Source organism: Capra hircus, chromosome 3 (assembly GCF_001704415.2).
Source record: "Capra hircus breed San Clemente chromosome 3, ASM170441v1, whole genome shotgun sequence".
In the NCBI taxonomy this organism is placed as follows: Eukaryota; Metazoa; Chordata; class Mammalia; order Artiodactyla; family Bovidae; genus Capra; species Capra hircus.
Genome location: NC_030810.1, coordinates 94,489,265 through 94,508,024, shown reverse-complemented (window position 1 = coordinate 94,508,024; position 18,760 = coordinate 94,489,265). Strand labels below are relative to the sequence as shown.

General features: G+C 40.7%; 1 protein-coding gene and 1 long non-coding RNA gene across 3 annotated transcripts in view; one reads left to right on the top strand and one right to left on the bottom strand.

The window, feature by feature from the left end:
• Window positions 1-18,760, top strand: part of VTCN1 (V-set domain containing T cell activation inhibitor 1) — a 75,287-nt gene that overhangs the window by 36,961 nt on the left and 19,566 nt on the right. For both annotated transcript variants that reach the window (XM_005677804.3, XM_013962499.2), the window contains exon 2: window positions 9,536-9,600. In XM_005677804.3, coding sequence (XP_005677861.2) covers window positions 9,536-9,600 — 65 coding nt within the window. The remainder of the gene's footprint in view (window positions 1-9,535; window positions 9,601-18,760) is intronic.
• Window positions 1-18,760, bottom strand: part of LOC108635589 — a 48,243-nt gene that overhangs the window by 16,651 nt on the left and 12,832 nt on the right. The window lies entirely within an intron of this gene.

Sequence of the window (18,760 nt, the reverse complement as noted above, 5' to 3'; positions counted from 1 at the left end):
CCCTGAAAATAACTTCCTACCTTCCTAGAATTCCTTTGAGAACTTGCTCCTGTCTTCACTGAGACCCTCACCACATTATGTCTTATTACAGTGGCATGTGTATGTGCCTGTGTGTGCAACATATGTTTGTGTATGTTTTATGTGTGTGTGTGTGTGTCTTACCTCAATTTACTGTAAGGTTCTTGAGGGCAGGCATTTGGTTTACTTCATCTGTCTACTTCCTCCATAGTGCCCAGAACAATGTCCTGCACTTAGGAAGTACTTAGTAAATGTTTATTAAGTGAACAAATCTTCCAAAGACACTGGCTGTCATCTGGGGTTTTTTGTTAGGAGAGTCTAACAAACATGCACTGTGAGTTCCAATGCAGTTGGTTAGAAGACACAGTTTTGCATTAAAAATTTCCTGTAGCATAGTTATTAGAAATTATTCTTGGGAAGTAAAAACCAAAAAGCGATGTAAGAACACCTTATGTGAAATATTTTATTTATCTTTTTAAAAAATTAACAAGCAGCAGACAGGAATTATTTCATTTGGCTGCTCTGATAGTTCCTGCTTCTCTTTCCAAGGCTCTGGAGGTTGAGCTGTTTCCCAAGGGAATACCAGCTCAAAACAAACCTCAAGGTGATTTCTGCTTAGAGAGGGAACCTGCTGACAGACAGCAGGGCTCTGCTTCCACTGCAGAGGAAGCATGTTGGCCTGGGGGTGAGGGAGATGGGCTCAGCTGCTCTGACTATGATGTACAATCTCCACTGTCCCCTCCCTGCTGGTGAGTGTCCAGGTATCTATTCAGTGTCTCTGTTGTCCACTCCCCTCGTTAGAGAGGGTAGGCCTGCGTCAGGGAGGTCTGTGATGGCCCAGTGGGCTGGAAGGGTGGTCTGGAGTTCAGGATGCCAGGGGCAGTGTGGGAAGCAGCAAAGCTGGAGAGAGGGTTAAGGCTCCCTTTGGAAGGCCATGTTGTCTATATCACAAAGTGGATTTTTACCATGAGGGAGATGGAAAGGCACTTGAAGTTTTAAGCACAGGACTAGTATGATTAGTTTTGTAGTCTTCTGACCAGTAGCTCTGTAGCTAAGCAACAGGTGGTCCTCACAAGCATTTCCATTGGCACCATCAAGGAAATGTATACTTAGTTAGAAACCTGTGCTTGTTATATAACCACAGAAGGAAAACAAGAATGGCAATAGCTAATATCGCTTAAAGCTTCCTGTGTGGAGCTGTTCTAGGTGATCTTTTAAAATGTGTCAACTCGCTCTTCACAAGAAGGAATGGAAACAAGGTCCGCAGTTAGTACCTAGTGGTGCTGGGATGTGAACCTGTTCAGGCTGGACCCAGAAACCGTGCCTCAATTACAGCATTATACTGCCTCAGAATCACCCTCAGCCCCACTTCGACTAGGTCATCTCCCCTAAGCCACACTCATATAGAAATTCTGGGACTTCCCTGGTGGTCCAGTGGTTAAGAATCCACCTGCCAAGGCAGGTCCCTGGTCTGAGGACTAAGATCCCACATGCTGTGGAGCGGCTAAGCCTGAGCACCACAGCTCCTAAGCCTGCGTGCCTCGAGCCCGCACTCTGCAACAGGAGAAGCCATGGCACCACAGTGAGAAGCCTGTGTGCTGCAACTGGAGAGGAGCCCCCACTTGCCCCAACTGGAAGAAGTCTGTGCGCAGCAACAGACTCCGTGCAGCCAGAAATAGATACATAAGTAAATACATAATAAAAAATTCTGAAGTCACCACTGATTCTGGCCAGGTGAAGCATGGGTTAGCAAGGTTTAGTCTAAAAGCAGTGCTGTCAGGAGAGTGTTGCAATGATGCCGCTGAGGCATGGTGGTGACCAGGAGCAGTGGGGACAGAAATGGAGGAATATGAGAGAAATTAAGGAGACCAGGACCTGATCATTCAGACAAACGAGAAAATGCACACTGAATGCTTAGCACCAAGCCTACTACATGCTCTTTTTGATATATCGAAATACTTAAGATATTTTTGTTATTACCAGTTGGGTTATTCTCCAGATTTAAGTCATAGCTTTTAATAATAAGCATGCAGCAAATAGCCAGAGGTAAATTTTTTTTTTACAGTAAAAAAGAAACATATGAATAGCCCTGTATGGAATATGCAACAATCATTGCCCATTTTGATCTGAAAACAAGATCAAAGCTTGGGCTGCTGTAACAAAATACCACAAATTGGGTAGCAGCAGAAAAAAATATTGCCTCACTGTTTTGGAGACTAGCAGTCTGGGTGGTTCCTCCTAAGGGCCATGAGAAGAATCTGTTCAGGCTTCACCCCTAGCTTCTGGTATTAGTTGGCAATCTTTGGTGTTCCTTGGCTTCTAGATCTCCGCTTTCATCTTCACATGCTGTTTTCCTTGTGAGTGTCTGTGTCCAAATATCCCCTTTATATAAGGACACCAGTCATGTTGAATTAGGGCCCACCCTACTCCAGGGGTTTCCCTGGTAGCTCAGCTGGTAAAGAATCTGCCTGCAATGCAGGAGATCCCAGTTCAATTCCTGGGTCAGGAAGATCGACTGGAGAAGGGATTACACCAGTCATATGGAATTAGGGCCTACCCTATTCCAGTGCGGGTTTCCCTGGTGGCTCAGACAGTAAAGAATCCACCTACAATGTGGGAGACCTGGCTTCGATCTCTGGGTTGGGAAGATTCCCTGAAGAAGGGCATGACAACCCACTTAGTATTCTTGCCTGGAGAATCACCATGGACAGAGGAGCCAGGCAGACTACAGTCCATGGGGTTGCAAAGGGTTGGACATGACTTAGCAACTAAGCACAGCACTACTCCAGTATGATTTCATCTTAACTAATCACATCTGCAATGACTATTGCCAAATAAAATCACAGTCTTAGGTCCTGGGGGTTAGGACTTCAAAATATGAGTAGGGAGGGGCACACTTCAACTTGTAATATTTTTATAACACATGGAGCAGGAATTACTCCTATTCCCATTGTATTATTATTTTTTAATATAAATGTATTTATTTTAATTGGAGGTTAATTACTTTACAATATTGTATTGGTTTTGCCACACATCAACATGAATCCACCACAGGTATACACATGTTCCCCATCCTGAACCCCCCCCTTTCTCCTCCCTCCCCGTACTATCCCTCTGGGTCGTCGAGTGCACCAGCCCCAAGCATCCTGTATCATGCATCGAACCTGGACTGGCAATTCGTTTCATATGATAATATACATGTTTCCATGCCATTCTCCCAAATCGTCCCACCCTCTCCCTCTCCCACAGAGTCCAAAAGACTGTTCTATACATCTGTGTCTCTTTTGCTGCCTCGCATACAGGGTTATCGTTACCATCTTTCTAACTTCCATATATGTGCGTTAGTATACTGTATTGGTGTTTTTCTGCCTGGCTTACTTCACTCTGTATAATAGGCTCCAGTTTCATCCACCTCATTAGAACTGATTCAAATGTATTCTTTTTAATGGCTGAGTAATACTCCATTGTGTATATGTACCACAGCTTTCTTATCCATTCATCTGCTGATGGACATCTAGGTTGCTTCCATGTCCTGGCTATTATAAACAGTGCTGCGATGAACACTGGGGTACACGTGTCTCTCAATTTTGGTTTCCTCGGTGTGTGTGCCCAGCAGTGGGATTGCCGGGTCATATGGCAGTTCTATTTCCAGTTTTTTAAGGAATCTCTACATTGTTCTCCAAGTGGCTGTACTAGTTTGCATTCCCACCAACAGTGTAAGAGGGTTCCCTTTTCTCCACACCCTCTCCAGCATGTATTGCTTGTAGACTTTTGGATCGCAGCCATTCTGACTGGCATGAAATGGTACCTCATTGTGGTTTTGATTTGCATTTCTCTGATAATGAGTGATGTTGAGCATCTTTTCATGTGTTTGTTAGCCATCTGTATGTCTTCTCTGGAGAAATGTCTATTTAGTTCTTTGGCCCATTTTTTGATTGGGTCGTTTATTTTTCTGGAATTGAGCTGCAGGAGTTGCTTGTATATTTTTGAGATTAATTCTTTGTCAGTTGCTTCATTTGCTATTATTTTCTCCCATTCTGAAGGCTGTCTTTTCACCTTGCTTATAGTTTCCTTTGTTGTGCAGAAACTTTTAAGTTTAATTAGGTCCCATTTGTTTATTTTTGCTTTTATTTCCAATATTCTGGGAGGTGGGTCATAGAGGATCCTGCTGTGATGTATGTCGGAGAGTATTTTGCCTATGTTCTCCTCTAGGAGTTTTATAGTTTCTGGTCTTATGTTTAGATCTTTAATCCATTTTGAGTTTATTTTTGTGTATGGTGTTAGAAAGTGTTCTAGTTTCACTCTTTTACAAGTGGTTGACCGGTTTTCCCAGCACCACTTGTTAAAGAGATTGTCTTTTCTCCATTGTATATTCTTGCCTCCTTTGTCAAAGATAAGGTGTCCATAGATTTGTGGATTTATCTCTGGGCTTTCTATTTTGTTCCATTGATCTATATGTCTGTCTTTGTGCCAGTACCATACTGTCTTGATGACTGTGGCTTTGTAGTAGAGCCTGAAGTCAGGCAGGTTGATTCCTCCAGTTCCATTCTTCTTTCTCAAGATTGCTTTGGCTATTCGAGGTTTTTTGTATTTCCATACAAATTGTGAAATTATTTGTTCTAGCTCTCTGAAAAATACCGTTGGTAGCTTGATAGGGATTGCATTGAATCTATAGATTGCTTTGGGTAGTATAGTCATTTTCACTATATTGATTCTTCCGATCCATGAACATGGTATATTTCTCCATCTATTAGTGTCCTCTTTGATTTCTTTCACTAGTGTTTTATAGTTTTCTATATATAGGTCTTTTGTTTCTTTAGATAGATGTATTCCTAAGTATTTTATTCTTTTCATTGCAATGGTGAATGGAATTGTTTCCTTAATTTCTCTTTCTATTTTCTCATTATCAGTGTATAGGAATGCAAGGGATTTCTGTGTGTTGATTTTATATCCTGCCACTTTACTATATTCATTGATTAGCTCTAGTAATTTTCTGGTGGAGTCTTTAGGGTTTTCTATGTAGAGGATCATGTCATCTGCAAACAGTGAGAGTTTTACTTCTTCTTTTCCAATTTGGATTCCTTTTCTTTCTTTTCCTGCTCTGATTGCTGTGGCCAAAACTTCCAAAACTATGTTGAATAGTAGTGGTGAAAGTGGGCACCCTTGTCTTGTTCCTGACTTTAGGGAAAATGCTTTCAATTTTTCACCATTGAGGATAATGTTTGCTGTCGGTTTGTCATATACAGCTTTTATTATGTTGAGGTATGTTCCTTCTATTCCTGCTTTCTGGAGAGTTTTTATCATAAACGGATGTTGAATTTTGTCAGAGGCATTTTCTGCATCTATTGAGATAATCATATGGCTTTTATTTTTCAGTTTGTTAATGTGGTGTATTACATTGATTGATTTGCAGATATTGAAGAATCCTTGCATCCCTGGGATAAAGCCCACTTGGTCATGGTGTATGATCTTTTTAATGTGTTGTTGGATTCTGATTGCTAGAATTTTGTTAAGGATTTTTGCATCTATGTTCATCAGTGATATTGGGCTGTAGCTTTCTTTTTTGTGACATCTTTGTCAGGTTTTGGTATTAGGGTAATGGTGGCCTCATAGAATGAGTTTGGAAGTTTACCTTCCTCTGCAATTTTCTGGAAGAGTTTGAGTAGGATAGGTGTTAGCTCTTCTCAAAATTTTTGGTAGACTTCAGCTGTGAAGCCGTCTGGACCTGGGCTTTTGTTTGCTGGAAGATTGCTGATTACAGTTTCAATTTCCATGCTTGTGATGGGTCTGTTAAGATTTTCTATTTCTTCCTGGTTCAGTTTTGGAAAGTTGTAGTTTTCTAAGAATTTGTCCATTTCTTCCACGATGTCTATTTTATTGGCATATAATTGCTGATAGTAGTCTCTTATGATCCTTTGTATTTCTGTGTTGTCTGTGTGATCTCTCCATTTTCATTTTTAATTTTATTGATTTGATTTTTCTCCCTTTGTTTCTTGATGAGTCTGGCTAATGGTTTGTCAGTTTTATTTATCCTTTCAAAGAACCAGCTTTTGGCTTTGTTGACTTTTGTTATGGTCTCTTTCCTTTTGCGTTTATTTCTGCCCTAATATTTAAGATTTCTTTCCTTCTACTAACCCTGGGGTTATCTATTTCTTCCTTTTCTAGTTGCTTTAGGTGTAGAGTTAGGTTATTTATTTGACTTTTTTCTTGTTTCTTGAGGTGTGCCTGTGTTGCTATGAACCTTCCCCCTAGCACTGCTTTTACAGTGTCCCACAGGTTTGGGTTGTTGTGTTTTCACTTTCATTCATTTCTATGCATATTTTGGGTTCTTTTTGATTTCTTCTGTGATTTGTTGGTTATTCAGCAGCATGTTGTTCAGCCTCCATATGTTGGAATTTTTAATAGTTTTTCTTCTGTAATTGAGATCTAATCTTACTGCATTATGGTCAGAAAAGATGCTTGGAATGATTTCAATTTTTTTGAATTTACCAAGGCTAGATTTACGGCCCAGGATATGATCTATCCTGGAGAAGGTTCCGTGTGCACTTGAAAAAAAGGTGAAATTCATTGTTTTGGGGTGAAATGTCCTACAGATATCAATTAGGTCTAACTAGTCTATTGTATCATTTAAAGTTTGTGTTTCCTTGTTAATTTTCTGTTTAGTTGATCTATCCTTAGGTGTGAGTGGGGTATTAAAGTCTCCCACTATTATTGTGTTATTGTTGATTTCCCCTTTCATACTTATTAGCATTTCTCTTACATATTGCAGTGCTCCTATGTTGGGTGCATATATATTTATAATTGTTACACCTTCTTCTTGGATTGATCCTTTGATCATTATGTAGTGTCCTTCTTTGTCTCTTTTCACAGCCTTTGTTTTAAAGTCTATTTTATCTGATATGAGTATTGCTACTCCTGCTTTCTTTCGGTCTCTATTTGCATGGAATATCTTTTTCCAGCCCTTCACTTTCAGTCTGTATGTGTCCCCTGTTTTGAGGTGGGTCTCTTGTAGACAACATATATAGGGGTCTTGTTTTTGTATCCATTCAGCCAGTCTTTGTCTTTTGGTTGGGGCATTCAATCCATTTATGTTTAAGGTAATTATTGATAAGTATGATCCCATTGCCATTTACTTTATTGTTTTGGGTTCGGGTTTATACACCCTATTTCTGTTTCCTGTCTAGAGAATATCCTTTACAATTTGTTGGAGAGCTGGTTTGGTGGTGTTGAATTCTCTCAGCTTTTTCTTGTCTGTAAAGCTTTTGATATCTCCTTCATATTTGAATGAGATCCTTGCTGGGTACAGTAATCTGGGCTGTAGGTTATTTTCTTTCATCACTTTAAGTATGTCTTGGCACTCCCTCCTGGCCTGAAGAGTTTCTATTGAAAGATCAGCTGTTATCCTTATGGGAATCCCCTTGTGTGTTATTTGTTGTCTTTCCCTTGCTGCTTTGAATATTTGTTCTTTGTGTTTGACCTTTGTTAATTTCATTAACATGTGTCTCGGGGTGTTTCGCCTTGGATTTATCCTGTTTGGGACTCTCTGGGTTTCTTGGACTTGGGTGATTATTTCCTTCCCCATTATAGGGAAGTTTTCAACTATTATCTCCTCAAGGATTTTCTCATGGTCTTTCTATTTGTCTTCTTCTTCTGGGACTCCTATGATTCGAATGTTGGGGCATTTAACACTGTCAAGGAGGTCTCTGAGATTGTCCTCATTTCTTTTAATTCATTTTTCTTTTTCCTCTCTGATTCATTTATTTCTACCATTCTATCTTCTAATTCACTAATCCTACTCCCATTTTAAAGATAAAGAAACTGAGTCTCAGAGAGACAAAGTAATTCACCCAAGGTAAGTGATTCAGGTCACAAATGCAAGTCCTCTCTGTCCATCTCAGTAGTCAGAAAGCCAGACCGTACCTCTTGCTATGAGTTTGTTGAGCTGTTCTCACACACTTGGACCAATAATATTTGAGGCCACACCTAGGTGTGTAAAGAAAGGGGGCAGTGGTCAAATGTGGTCTCTTCTTGGAATCAACTGCAGATACCTTGTCAGTCCTAGTGATCATTTTGCTTATTCAGTTGTTGTCCCCATGGCTATACCTCATGAGGGCTTAACCTCTAGGGGAACTGTTTACTCAAATTGTTCCTTGTGAGTCTATTGTTTCTCTCTGGTGGGCCCATCCCTGAGCTGAGGGGAGCTGGGTACAATGAGCCTATTCGAGGCAGCAAGTAAAATGCCCGTGCTTCCCTTCTCTCTCTATAGCATCATTCTTTGCCTCCCTGTGCCTCTCTTTTGTCCTGCCTATTGCATAACATCAGTGTGGGTGCAGGGAATGTGTGAGTTGGCAGCAATGAGACTGTGGTGGAGGACACCTGCCTGATGACTTGTGCACCGGAGCAAGCAGCACTGGGCAAGCTTCCCAGGGACTGCTTTGCCACCATGCCAGCTCTGACCTGCACCTTCTGTTCTGTCTGAGTCACTCTCAGCAGCTCAAGCCGGTATCCCCTAATGGGTTCCTCTGGGCAGAGAGGAGGGACATACCCCATCTTGAACCCCCATCCCTGGCAGTGTAGAAAGTAGTCAAGTGCAGATTCTCGAGACAGAATCTAATCCAAGCTCTGCCACTTACAAACCATGTGAATTTAGGGAAGAAGCTTACTATCCCTATGTCATGTCTTCATCTGTAAAACGGAGATACGTTTGTTTACCTCATAAGGTTATCACATGATAACCTTATGGATAAATGACATAGTCCATAAATGGTGCCTAAAACAACATGTCTGTGACATAATTCTAGCACTCAGTAAATGTAAGTAATATTTCTTTATTTGTTTACTTCCTAAACATTTATTAATCTGCTCATTGAAAACTGGCAAGATACATATCAAGAAGTTACCAGTTGTTATGTCTGGATGGTGGAGTTTCAAGTGACTTTATTGTCTTATTTTTGCTTATCTGTATTTCCTAAGCTCTCTGTAATAAACTTCTTACTGTTTTAACAAAACAAACTCTCAGTGAGGATCTAGAGAGTGAAGTGGACTGGGGGGTACAAAGCAAAGATATGACCACTGTCCTTAGTGGAGTTTAAAGTCTATGGAGGGAGACAAACAGATGGATTAATGATGTAATAAGGGATGCAGTAATGCTCAGGGTGGGCTAAGGGTTGAACTAGTCTCCCTCTAGTGGCACCTGGCATTACAGAAATGCCATTGGGTTTTCCCCAGCAGTCTTTATGTCTGATCTTCACTGATCTGGAAATAGGAAAGTAAGATGATCCACATAGTCAGACAAAAGAGCCACTCCTTTAATCTATCCCAGCACCCAGGGGGCCGAGGATGGAATTGTGGAGATCCCTTTCTAAGGCACCTATTTCTAGGAAAGGACATATTCTGAAGAAAAAGTTGAGAGTCTTTATATAGTACCTCTTACAAAGGGCAGGTATGAGCCCAGGTTGCAAAGCAGCATGTTAAGTGGAATAAAGAAGTAATTTCCTGTTTCTTTCTCTCTCCATAGCATTATTAGCATCATCATTATTCTGGCTGGAGCAATTGCATTTATCATCGGTTTTGGTATTTCAGGTATGTGATTTCCTGCATTACCACAATCCATCTGCTGCTCATCAGTAAGTCCCTAATCATTTAATGTGTAGAATGGCAAGAACACAGGGCCTGAACCCAGAAAACCTCAGAGGAGAGCCCTGGCTCTTCTACTTATTGACTGTGTTCTCTGTCCTTTAGTCATTTAACTCCCCCAGACCTCAGTTCCCTCACATATGATGTGGAAGAAATAACATCTTCATCACCAGGTAGTTGACAGAATCAAATGGAATGTCTCTCAGACTGTTCTCTTCACCAGACAGTGCTGAATATATCATTCTGGGATCATAGCTAAGTGCCTTGGCTGAGCCATTCTATCAACAGTTGACCTGAGTAGATGATTCCTTTGCAGTGGGGCTTCAGCTGAAGTGTTGAAGAATATCAAGTCTTCAAACACAGCATTCTTAAACAGAATACTTAGTGGTCATAACTGCTGTTCCATGTGGGAAACAGACGTCATTGTGGCATGGATGGTGACTTTCCAAAGGCAGTCAAATGATCTCAGTTGCAGGAACAGTCCTCTCTTCTGTGTAGGCCACGTCTCAGGAGCATCTATTATGGATGCCAGATTAAGACGTTGAGTGAGTTAGACCAGCAGCTGTCCTCTCTGAAGCAAGTCATTTGCTTCATTTCCCTTGAAACGCCTGACTCAGGCCAACACATTTATTTTAACTTAGACTGTGGCCAAAGCTGTCAATTGATAACTTTAGTTCTTATAGTTCCAGCTGTCTTTTCTCTTTGTCACTCTCCTCCAATGTGTGTGCTGCCACTAAATAGTAATCACAAGACCTAAATGAATAAAATTCATTCATTTGTAGATGTGTTTGCCTAGAGAAGATATTAACATCTTTCTCCATTTTCTTTATCAATAAAAATGTGGTTTTTGTCTTTCATCTATTTTTTTATTGGGTTATCTTTTTCTTTTTGATATGTAGGAATTATATGCTGAGTGCAATTTTGTTATATGTATTGAGAAATCTCTTTTACTCTCTGGCTTGCTTTTTCACTGTCTTATTGATGTCTTTCAATGAGTGAAGTTCCTGATTTTAACACAGTCCAATTTATCTTTTTCTTTATACCAGTAACTTTTTGTAAGCAGTTTGTTTAAGATGTCTACCTATTCCAAGGTCATAAATATTTTCTTCTAGGTTATCTTGTGGAAGCTTTAATATTTAACCTCTCACATTTATATCTACAACCATCTAGAAAAATTTTGTACACGGGCAAAGACGGTGGTTAAGATGGGTCAAGACACTATCCTTCCCTCACTTCTCATTAGTGTTATTTTTATCATAAATCAAGTATCCAAATGTGTATGGATCTGTTTCTGAGCTCACTAGCCTGTTTTATTCTAATATTCTTTTATAATTTGTTTTCTCTTTATCTTATCTCTTCCTATGTGCTCTTTCTCCCCAAACCCTCTGTCATCTTAAAATAGATTTATAAGGTGTTAATTAGCTTTATAGTAGTTTTGAAGGAACCAGGTTTTGGTTTTGGTTTTATTTTTACTTTCTCTGATTTCCTTATTTAATTAATTCTAGCTTTTATCTTTATTAGTGTTCTTATTCCTGCTTTGTTTTGCTGTCTTTTAATTCTTTTTTAAAAAGTAATGATCCATTTAAGTTCTTTTTTATTTAAAAAATCTTTGTTGAAGTATAGTTGATTTATAATGTTGTACTAATTTCTGCTGCATAGTAAAGTGACTCAGCTATATACATATGTACATTCTTTTAAAAAAAAATTATTTTCCACTACAGTTTAAACCAGTAGACTGGATATAATTCCCTTTGCTATACAGTAGGACCTAGCTGTTGCTAACTTTTAGTTCTTTTTCTAGTATCTTAAAGTAAGCATTTCACAAAACAGTATGTCCAGAAAGCCAATAAATAGATCCTAGTAGATACTGCCATTTTGTTTTCCAAAGTGATTTACCAAGTTATTCTTAACCAGAGGTGTATGAGGGACCCAGTGTGTCACATCCTCACCAACACTGGATATTGTGGAATACTGCTGTGATTTTAACTTTTATTTCCTGGTGGCTGAGAGACGTATGTTTTCAAATGAGAAACATAATGTTGAGCGACAGAGCAAGACACAGAACAGTACATTCTATATGAAAGACGGGGACTTCCCCGGTGGTCCAGTGGCTAAGACTCTGAGTTTCCAATGTAGAGGGGGCTGGGTTTGATCCCTGGTCAGGGAACCAGATCTCAAACGTGTAGCGACAGTTCCTTGAATACAAAGAAAACTATTTAAGTGTTTTTTGAATAGACAAGTGGACAGAGGCATGGAGGGGTAAATACATAGATAGAAGTTACAGTTCACTCAGTTCAGCCATGAGCTACCAATAGTATTAAAACCCTACCACCAATGAAAGGTTTTCTGCCTTCTTTCTACTTCATAAAGTAAAAGCCAGTTATTTTGGATTAAATGGACTGTTTATTAGTTTAACACTATTTAGTTGGCTTTTTCTCAATTGCCTATATTAAAAGAACCAAAACTGGTGCCTGAGAGCATGACATTACCACACTTTAAATGAGTTAGATAAAATGTTAGCTGGATTAATATACTAGACAATGAAATTAAGCAAACAGCATTAGGTAGATGATGGTGGTGGTGGTGGTGGTGGTGGTGATATTTTTCAAATCTTTTTTGTGTTCGCCTCATGGTGCCAAATAACTTTGCATATATTATCTGATTTACAACTCACAACAAATAGATAAATATTACTATGTACTGATTAGAAATTTGTGTAAAGTTGCACACAGCTAGCAACCAGGCACAAACACATAATTGCATTTCAAATCCTGACATTTGCTTCCAGAACCCATACTCCCACCCATTGCCCTATGCCCATGATACTCATGCAGAGCTGTAACACAGAAGGATGTTTTCTGGTGTACCTTGCAGGCATTATTCCTGAGACCACAGATGATAAAGATATTTCTAAATACAGAAAAAAAATCCATTTCTTTGTAACTTTCCTGAGGCTGTATAGGCCACCTTCTCATAGGCATTCCAGCATTCCACTCCTTCTAAACTCTAAATATGGACCCCAAATGCATTTGAGGTGGTTGGTTGGGAAGAGAGGCTGAGCAGCTTCCATCAGGCTGGTTTTAGGGCAGACTTCATGGATGACCCTTTAAGAAGGAGGGAGATGCAGTGGAAAGGCCCCTGACTATACTCTGCTAGTCTCTGTGCTATCACTCACTCCCTGGGTAACTTTGAACAGCTCTGTGTGGTAGAAACACTTAGAGATCGGAGTTGCTTAAAGCGCAAGAATAATACTGTGTATCCTTTGGGATGTAACTTAACTTTCTAGAACCTCACTGGTAAAATAGTGAGAGTCATTGTGGAAATTACATGAGAAAGTGTTTATAAAGTGCCAGACACATATATGTGTGATAAATGGCTGCTATTATTGTTTACATTGATACCATCAGTGCCATTAATAATTTACTATTATTAATGCATTCATACAGCACCTCCTAAAACTTGAACAATTTCCTGGCCACACCAGGCAATTCCTCTGAAGTTAGGAAATCCTGGACAGGAAGTCACAGGACACTCCCTCCTAATGATGCTCCATCTTTGGTCACTGGATAAAACAATAAGGCATGTGCTTCTGGCACCAAAACACAAACATTAAGTGGTTTGGAAAGAAATTGATCCATATTATTTTTTTCACTGGAGTCATCTGGGAAATTAAATACATGTTGACCTTTCTCATACTTCTTTTAAGGTTTTTAATTGTTTTTATTTTTACATGAGGAAGGGATACTGTTTTTGTGGGTGGGCTCTCCACATATCTAAATCTGGCCCTGGATATCAGCAAAATGTGATAGAAGGAATACAGACTTAGAGCTTCCCTGGTAGCTCAGCTGGTAAAGAATCCACCTGCAATGCAGGAGACCCCGGTTTGATTCCTGGGTCGAGAAAATCTTCTGGAGACAGGAACGGCTACCCGCTCCAGTATTCTGGCCTACAGAATTCCATGGACTGGAAAGAGTTGGACACCACTGAACAACTTTCACTTTCAGGCTTAGGAAAAACTCAGACAAGACTGAGTTTGATGCTGGCTCCACTACTAGCTAGATGTAGGGCTTTAGGCAAGCCATTTAATCCCGCAGAGCTTCTTTACCCTATTCATAAAATGGGTAGAACAATATAATTCCTACATCTCAAGGTTGTTATCCGGCTTAAACTGAGTCACTGCAACATTTAGTAAAATATTTCTTTCCTCCTGGTGTACTGATCTGCAATCTTTCTAAATGATTCTAACTAATAATGGCCATCAATAGCATTGATTTAAGATTCAACATGTGGCAAGTCAGGTACCATGCTAAGCTGTTTACTTACACTGTATCATTTAGTCCTTTCAGGGACCCTCTGAGGGAGCTACTACTATTAGTATCCCCATTTTACAGATGAAAAAAATTATGGAATAGAGAAAATAGAAAACTTGCCCAGGTCTCATATCCAATAAGTGGCAGAGCTGGGACTTGATCACCCACAGCTTGATACCTGTGCTTATACGCCAGGCTCTGCTGCTGCTTCCCTATTGTTCAGTTCCTAAGTCATGTTTGACTCTGTGACCCCATGGACTGCAACACACCAGGCTTCCCTGTCCTTCACTCTCTCCTGGAGTTTGCTCAGATTCATGTCCATTGAGTCAGTGATGCTATCTAACCATCTCATCCTCTGCCACTCCCTTCTCCTTTGGTCTTCCATCTTTGCCAGCATCAGGGTCTTTTCCAGTGAGTCCGTTCTTTGCATCAGGTAGCCAAAGTATTGGAGCTTCAGTTTCAGCATCAGTCCTTGCAATGAATGTTCAGGACTGATTTCCTTTAGGATGGATTGGTTTGATCTCCTTGCTGTCCAAGAGTCTGTCAAGAGTCTTCTCCAACACCACAGTTCAAAAACATCAATTCTTCAGCACTCAGCCTTCTTTGTGGTCCAGCTCTCACAGCCATACACGACTACTGAAAAAAACCACAGTCTTGACCATACGGACCTTTGTGGGCAAAGTGATCTCTTTGCTTCTTAATACACTATCTAGGTTTGTCATAGCTTTTCTTCCAAGGAGCAAGCATCTTTTAATTTCATGGCTGCAGTCACCATCTGCAGTGATTTTTGGAGCCCAACCTGCTTCCCTACGTTGCTCCTTTCACTAGCCTGGCCCAGCATCCTTTCTAATGTTTTCTCACAAAGCAACTGTTCTCCTCCACCCTGCCCTTTTCTCTGGCGAGAGTGGCACTGACAGGTGCTTCCCCAGGTGCCAGCAGTACAGGCTTAAGCCTATGTGTTTCCACATTTCCACCATGTGCTATGGTGCCCATCCAGACAGCTGGCTGCAGTGGATGCTGAGCTGCTCTCTATGCTATTGGAAGTCACAGAACTTACTGAGTCATTTCAAAGGAAAGTTCATTTTCCGAGCTTTCATCCAGTGGTATTGGGCATCCCAGAATCATAATTTCTATAAAGAATCCTTGCCTTGAGCTCAGCCTGGTGCTCTGTGACAACCTAGAGGGGTGGGATTCAGGGTGTGGGGTGGGCAGGTGGCAGGCACAAGAGGGACGGGATTATATGTATACTTATGGCTGATTCAAGGTTTCCCTGATGGCTCAAATGGTAAAGAATCTGCCTGCAGTGGAGGAGTCTTGGGTTCAATCCCTGGGGCAGGAAGATCCCCTGGAGAATGGAATGGCTACCCATTCCAGTATTCTTGGCTGGAGAATTCCATGGCCAGAGGAGCCTGGTGGGCTACAGTCCATAGGGTTGCAAAAGAGTGGGACACGACTGAACGATTAACACTTAATGGGTGATTCACCTTGCTGTGCGACAGAAACCAACACAACACTGTAAAGCAATTATCCTCCAATTAAAAATAAATTAAAAAAAAGAATCCCTGCCTTGTGTTACCTATATCCCCACTTTCTAAGAGATTCCTGCTCCTACTGCAGATGGCAGTTAGATAGTGCCCATCCATGTGAAAACAGAAAGACCCCAATTTCAGCTTGCTGCCCTCTGACAATCCTCATTTTGCATGCAGACCAGAGCTGTGGTAGTAATTAGCCCCCAGGAGCTAGAGAATTCATTTTCAGTGAGTGGTTGGGGCTTCTGACTTTAAAGAGGTTTGATGGAATCTTAAGAGACCAGTGGAATTCTTAAAACCCATGCCTGTTTAACAGAGTTTTGTAGATACAAAACTCTAACTGTCTCTTAAAGTCATTTTACCCTCAACCAGCCACACAAGAGCCCCGGAGAGTGTTTAAGAGACCTGGAGAGTCACATTAGACCGGACTGTGGTTCCTAGAACATAGCTCCTTGAACCAATATTTGTTGGCCAAATTGAAAACAGATTTCTTTTTGAGAGAAGCAATATTTGTATGGTATTGCTTGCAAATTAAATTTCATTTTATCACTTGTAACCATCATTTATTCACCTAACAAATAAGTATTTATTGATTGCTTTCTGGGTGCAAAAGCAATGTCTAGGTCCTCAGGGTTTTTAAAATTCTCACTGGCTTTTATTCCTCCTTGATTTGCTACAAGGAGGGGGGGATTTAATCAACACTGCACTCATTTCATCTGCCACATCTTTAATGCAACCTTAAATGAGCTAGAGCTGGCCGTGAGTCCCTGGGGCACTCCACAGCTGCCTAGTTTTAATCATTACATTTTCTAAGAGATATTTCAACAAATTCTCCACCTGTGGGCTCAAGGCCAACACATTAAAATTAATTTGGTAACATAATTACTGAACTACGATAAGTCATTACCATTTCATTCTCTCCATAAATTGTGCTAATCATGTACTTTTTCTAAAAAGTAATTTTTCAATTCAACTTTAATGGGACTTTATAAACTACAACCAAATTTACCCTTGCTCTAAAATAGTTACATTTGCTTTATGATTTTATTGAGAATCATGGTGTATTTTCATTGCTTTTTCTTTTTTTCACTGACTCATATTTCCCCAAAATTTAGATGGGATAATCTTGCCAAATGTTCCTTACTCCTACAATCACTTTGGATAGAATCATTATTTCAAATAGTGTCCTGATTTCAACTGATTTTCATTCATTCATTTATTCGTTCACTCAACAAACATTATTTTTCTCTGTAGAAATAGCACTAGGCACTTGTCTTAGTTTGCTCAGATTGCCATGACGAAATACCGTACGCTGAGTAGTTCCAAGAGAGGTCCCCTGGCCTGTTGAAGCATAGAGCTGAAGAGCACTGTGGTCTGGTCTTACTGTAGAATCCAAGAAGTCTGGTAGCCTTCCTTCATTTTGTCTCACTTTTCTATACCCTTTGGTTTTTTCTGTACCAAGCTGGCAATATATAATCCTATCTCTATTCCTGGCTTCTGTTGCGGTGGCTATTAAAATCCATGAGTCATACATATCATCTCCTTATCAAATGGATGTTCACCCACGTCCTGAGTGCTATCTTCAGAACAGTCTTCTCATTTTTTGCAATACTGATAGGCTGAGAATTTTCTAAATCTCAGTTATGGATCCTTTTTGCTTAACAATTTCTTCTTCAATTCATCTTTCTCCTTTCCCATATTTTAGTATAAGCAGTCAGGAATAACCAAGCCACTCTTTCAACAATTTGCTTAGAAATCTCCTCAGCTAAGTATCCAATTTTATGGCTCACAAGTTTTACCTTCTACAAAACACTAGAACACAGTTCAGCCAAGTTCTGTGCCACCCTCTAACAAGGACTGCTTTTCCTCCAGTTTCCAATAATGTGTTCCTCATTTCCCATCTGAGACGTCACCACATGGACCTTAATATTCACATTTCTAGCACACATCTTAAAGCTCTTTTAGCCTCCACCCATTACCTAGTTTCAAAACTTCCTCCATATGCTTATTAGGTACTTATGATAGCAGCACCCCCACTTCTCAGTACCAAAATTTATCAGTCAGGGTTCTCCAGAGAAACAGAACCATTAGGGTAGGTGTAGGTATGTGTGTGTGACAGGGGGATATAGGGAGGAGGCGAGAGAGAGAGAGAGAGACAGGAGAGAGAGACAGTGATATTTAGAAAGAATTGGCTCACATGATTGTGGACTTTGAGAAGTCCTAAGATCTGTGGTTAGCAAGCTGGCTGCTAAGTTGCTTCAGTAGTGTCCGACTCTGTGCAACCCCATAGATGACAGCCTACCAGGCTTCCCTGTCCCTGGGATTCTCCAGGCAAGAACACTGGAGTGGGTTGCCATTTCCTTCTCCAGTGCATGAAAGTGAAGTCTCTCAGTCGTGTCCGACTCTTAGCGACCCCATGGACTGTAACCCGCCAGGCTCCTCCATCCATGGGATTTTCCAGGCAAGAGTACTGGAGTGGGATGCCATTGCCTTCTCCATAGCAAGCTGGAGACCCAGATAATTCAGTTCCAGTCTGAGTCCAAAAGTGTGAGACCCAGAAGATCAGACGGTGTAGTTCTAGCCTAAAAATAGGCAGGCTCAAAATCTGAAAAAGCACAATGCTTCAGTTCAAGTCTGAAGGAACCAACTGGCAGGGAAAGACTGATGTCCCAGCTCAAAGGCAGCATGAGGCCCCTCTTGCTCTGCCTTTTTGTTCTATGAGATCTTTAATTGATTGGGTGAGGCCCACTCACTTTAAGGAAAGTGATCTGCTTTACTGATTCAAATACTAATCTCCCCCAGAAACATCCTCACAGACATACCCAGAAAGTGAAAGTGAAGTCGCTTAGTCGTGTCTGACTCTTTGTGACCCCACGGACTATAGCCTACTAGGCTCCTCCATCCCTGGAATTTTGCAGACAAGAGTACTGGAGTGGGTTGCCATTTCCTTCTCCAGGGGTTCTTCCCGACCCAGGGATCAAACCCAGGTCTCCCGCATTGCAGGCAGATGCTTTACCGTCTGAGCCATGAGGGAAGCCCGGAATATCTGACCAAATAGCTGGGTACTGTGTGACCCAGTCAAGCTGACACATAAAAGTAACCATCAAAGCGTTTACAGGACTTACAAATATGATTATGACAGTTTTTCCTTTGAAAAGCTTACTAATTAGTGCCAGAGACAGACTAGAGACAAAGTAAAGGGAGATAGATGCTACAATAAAGGCGAAGAAAAGCATTCAGGGAGAGTCAAGAGAATATTAACTCTGC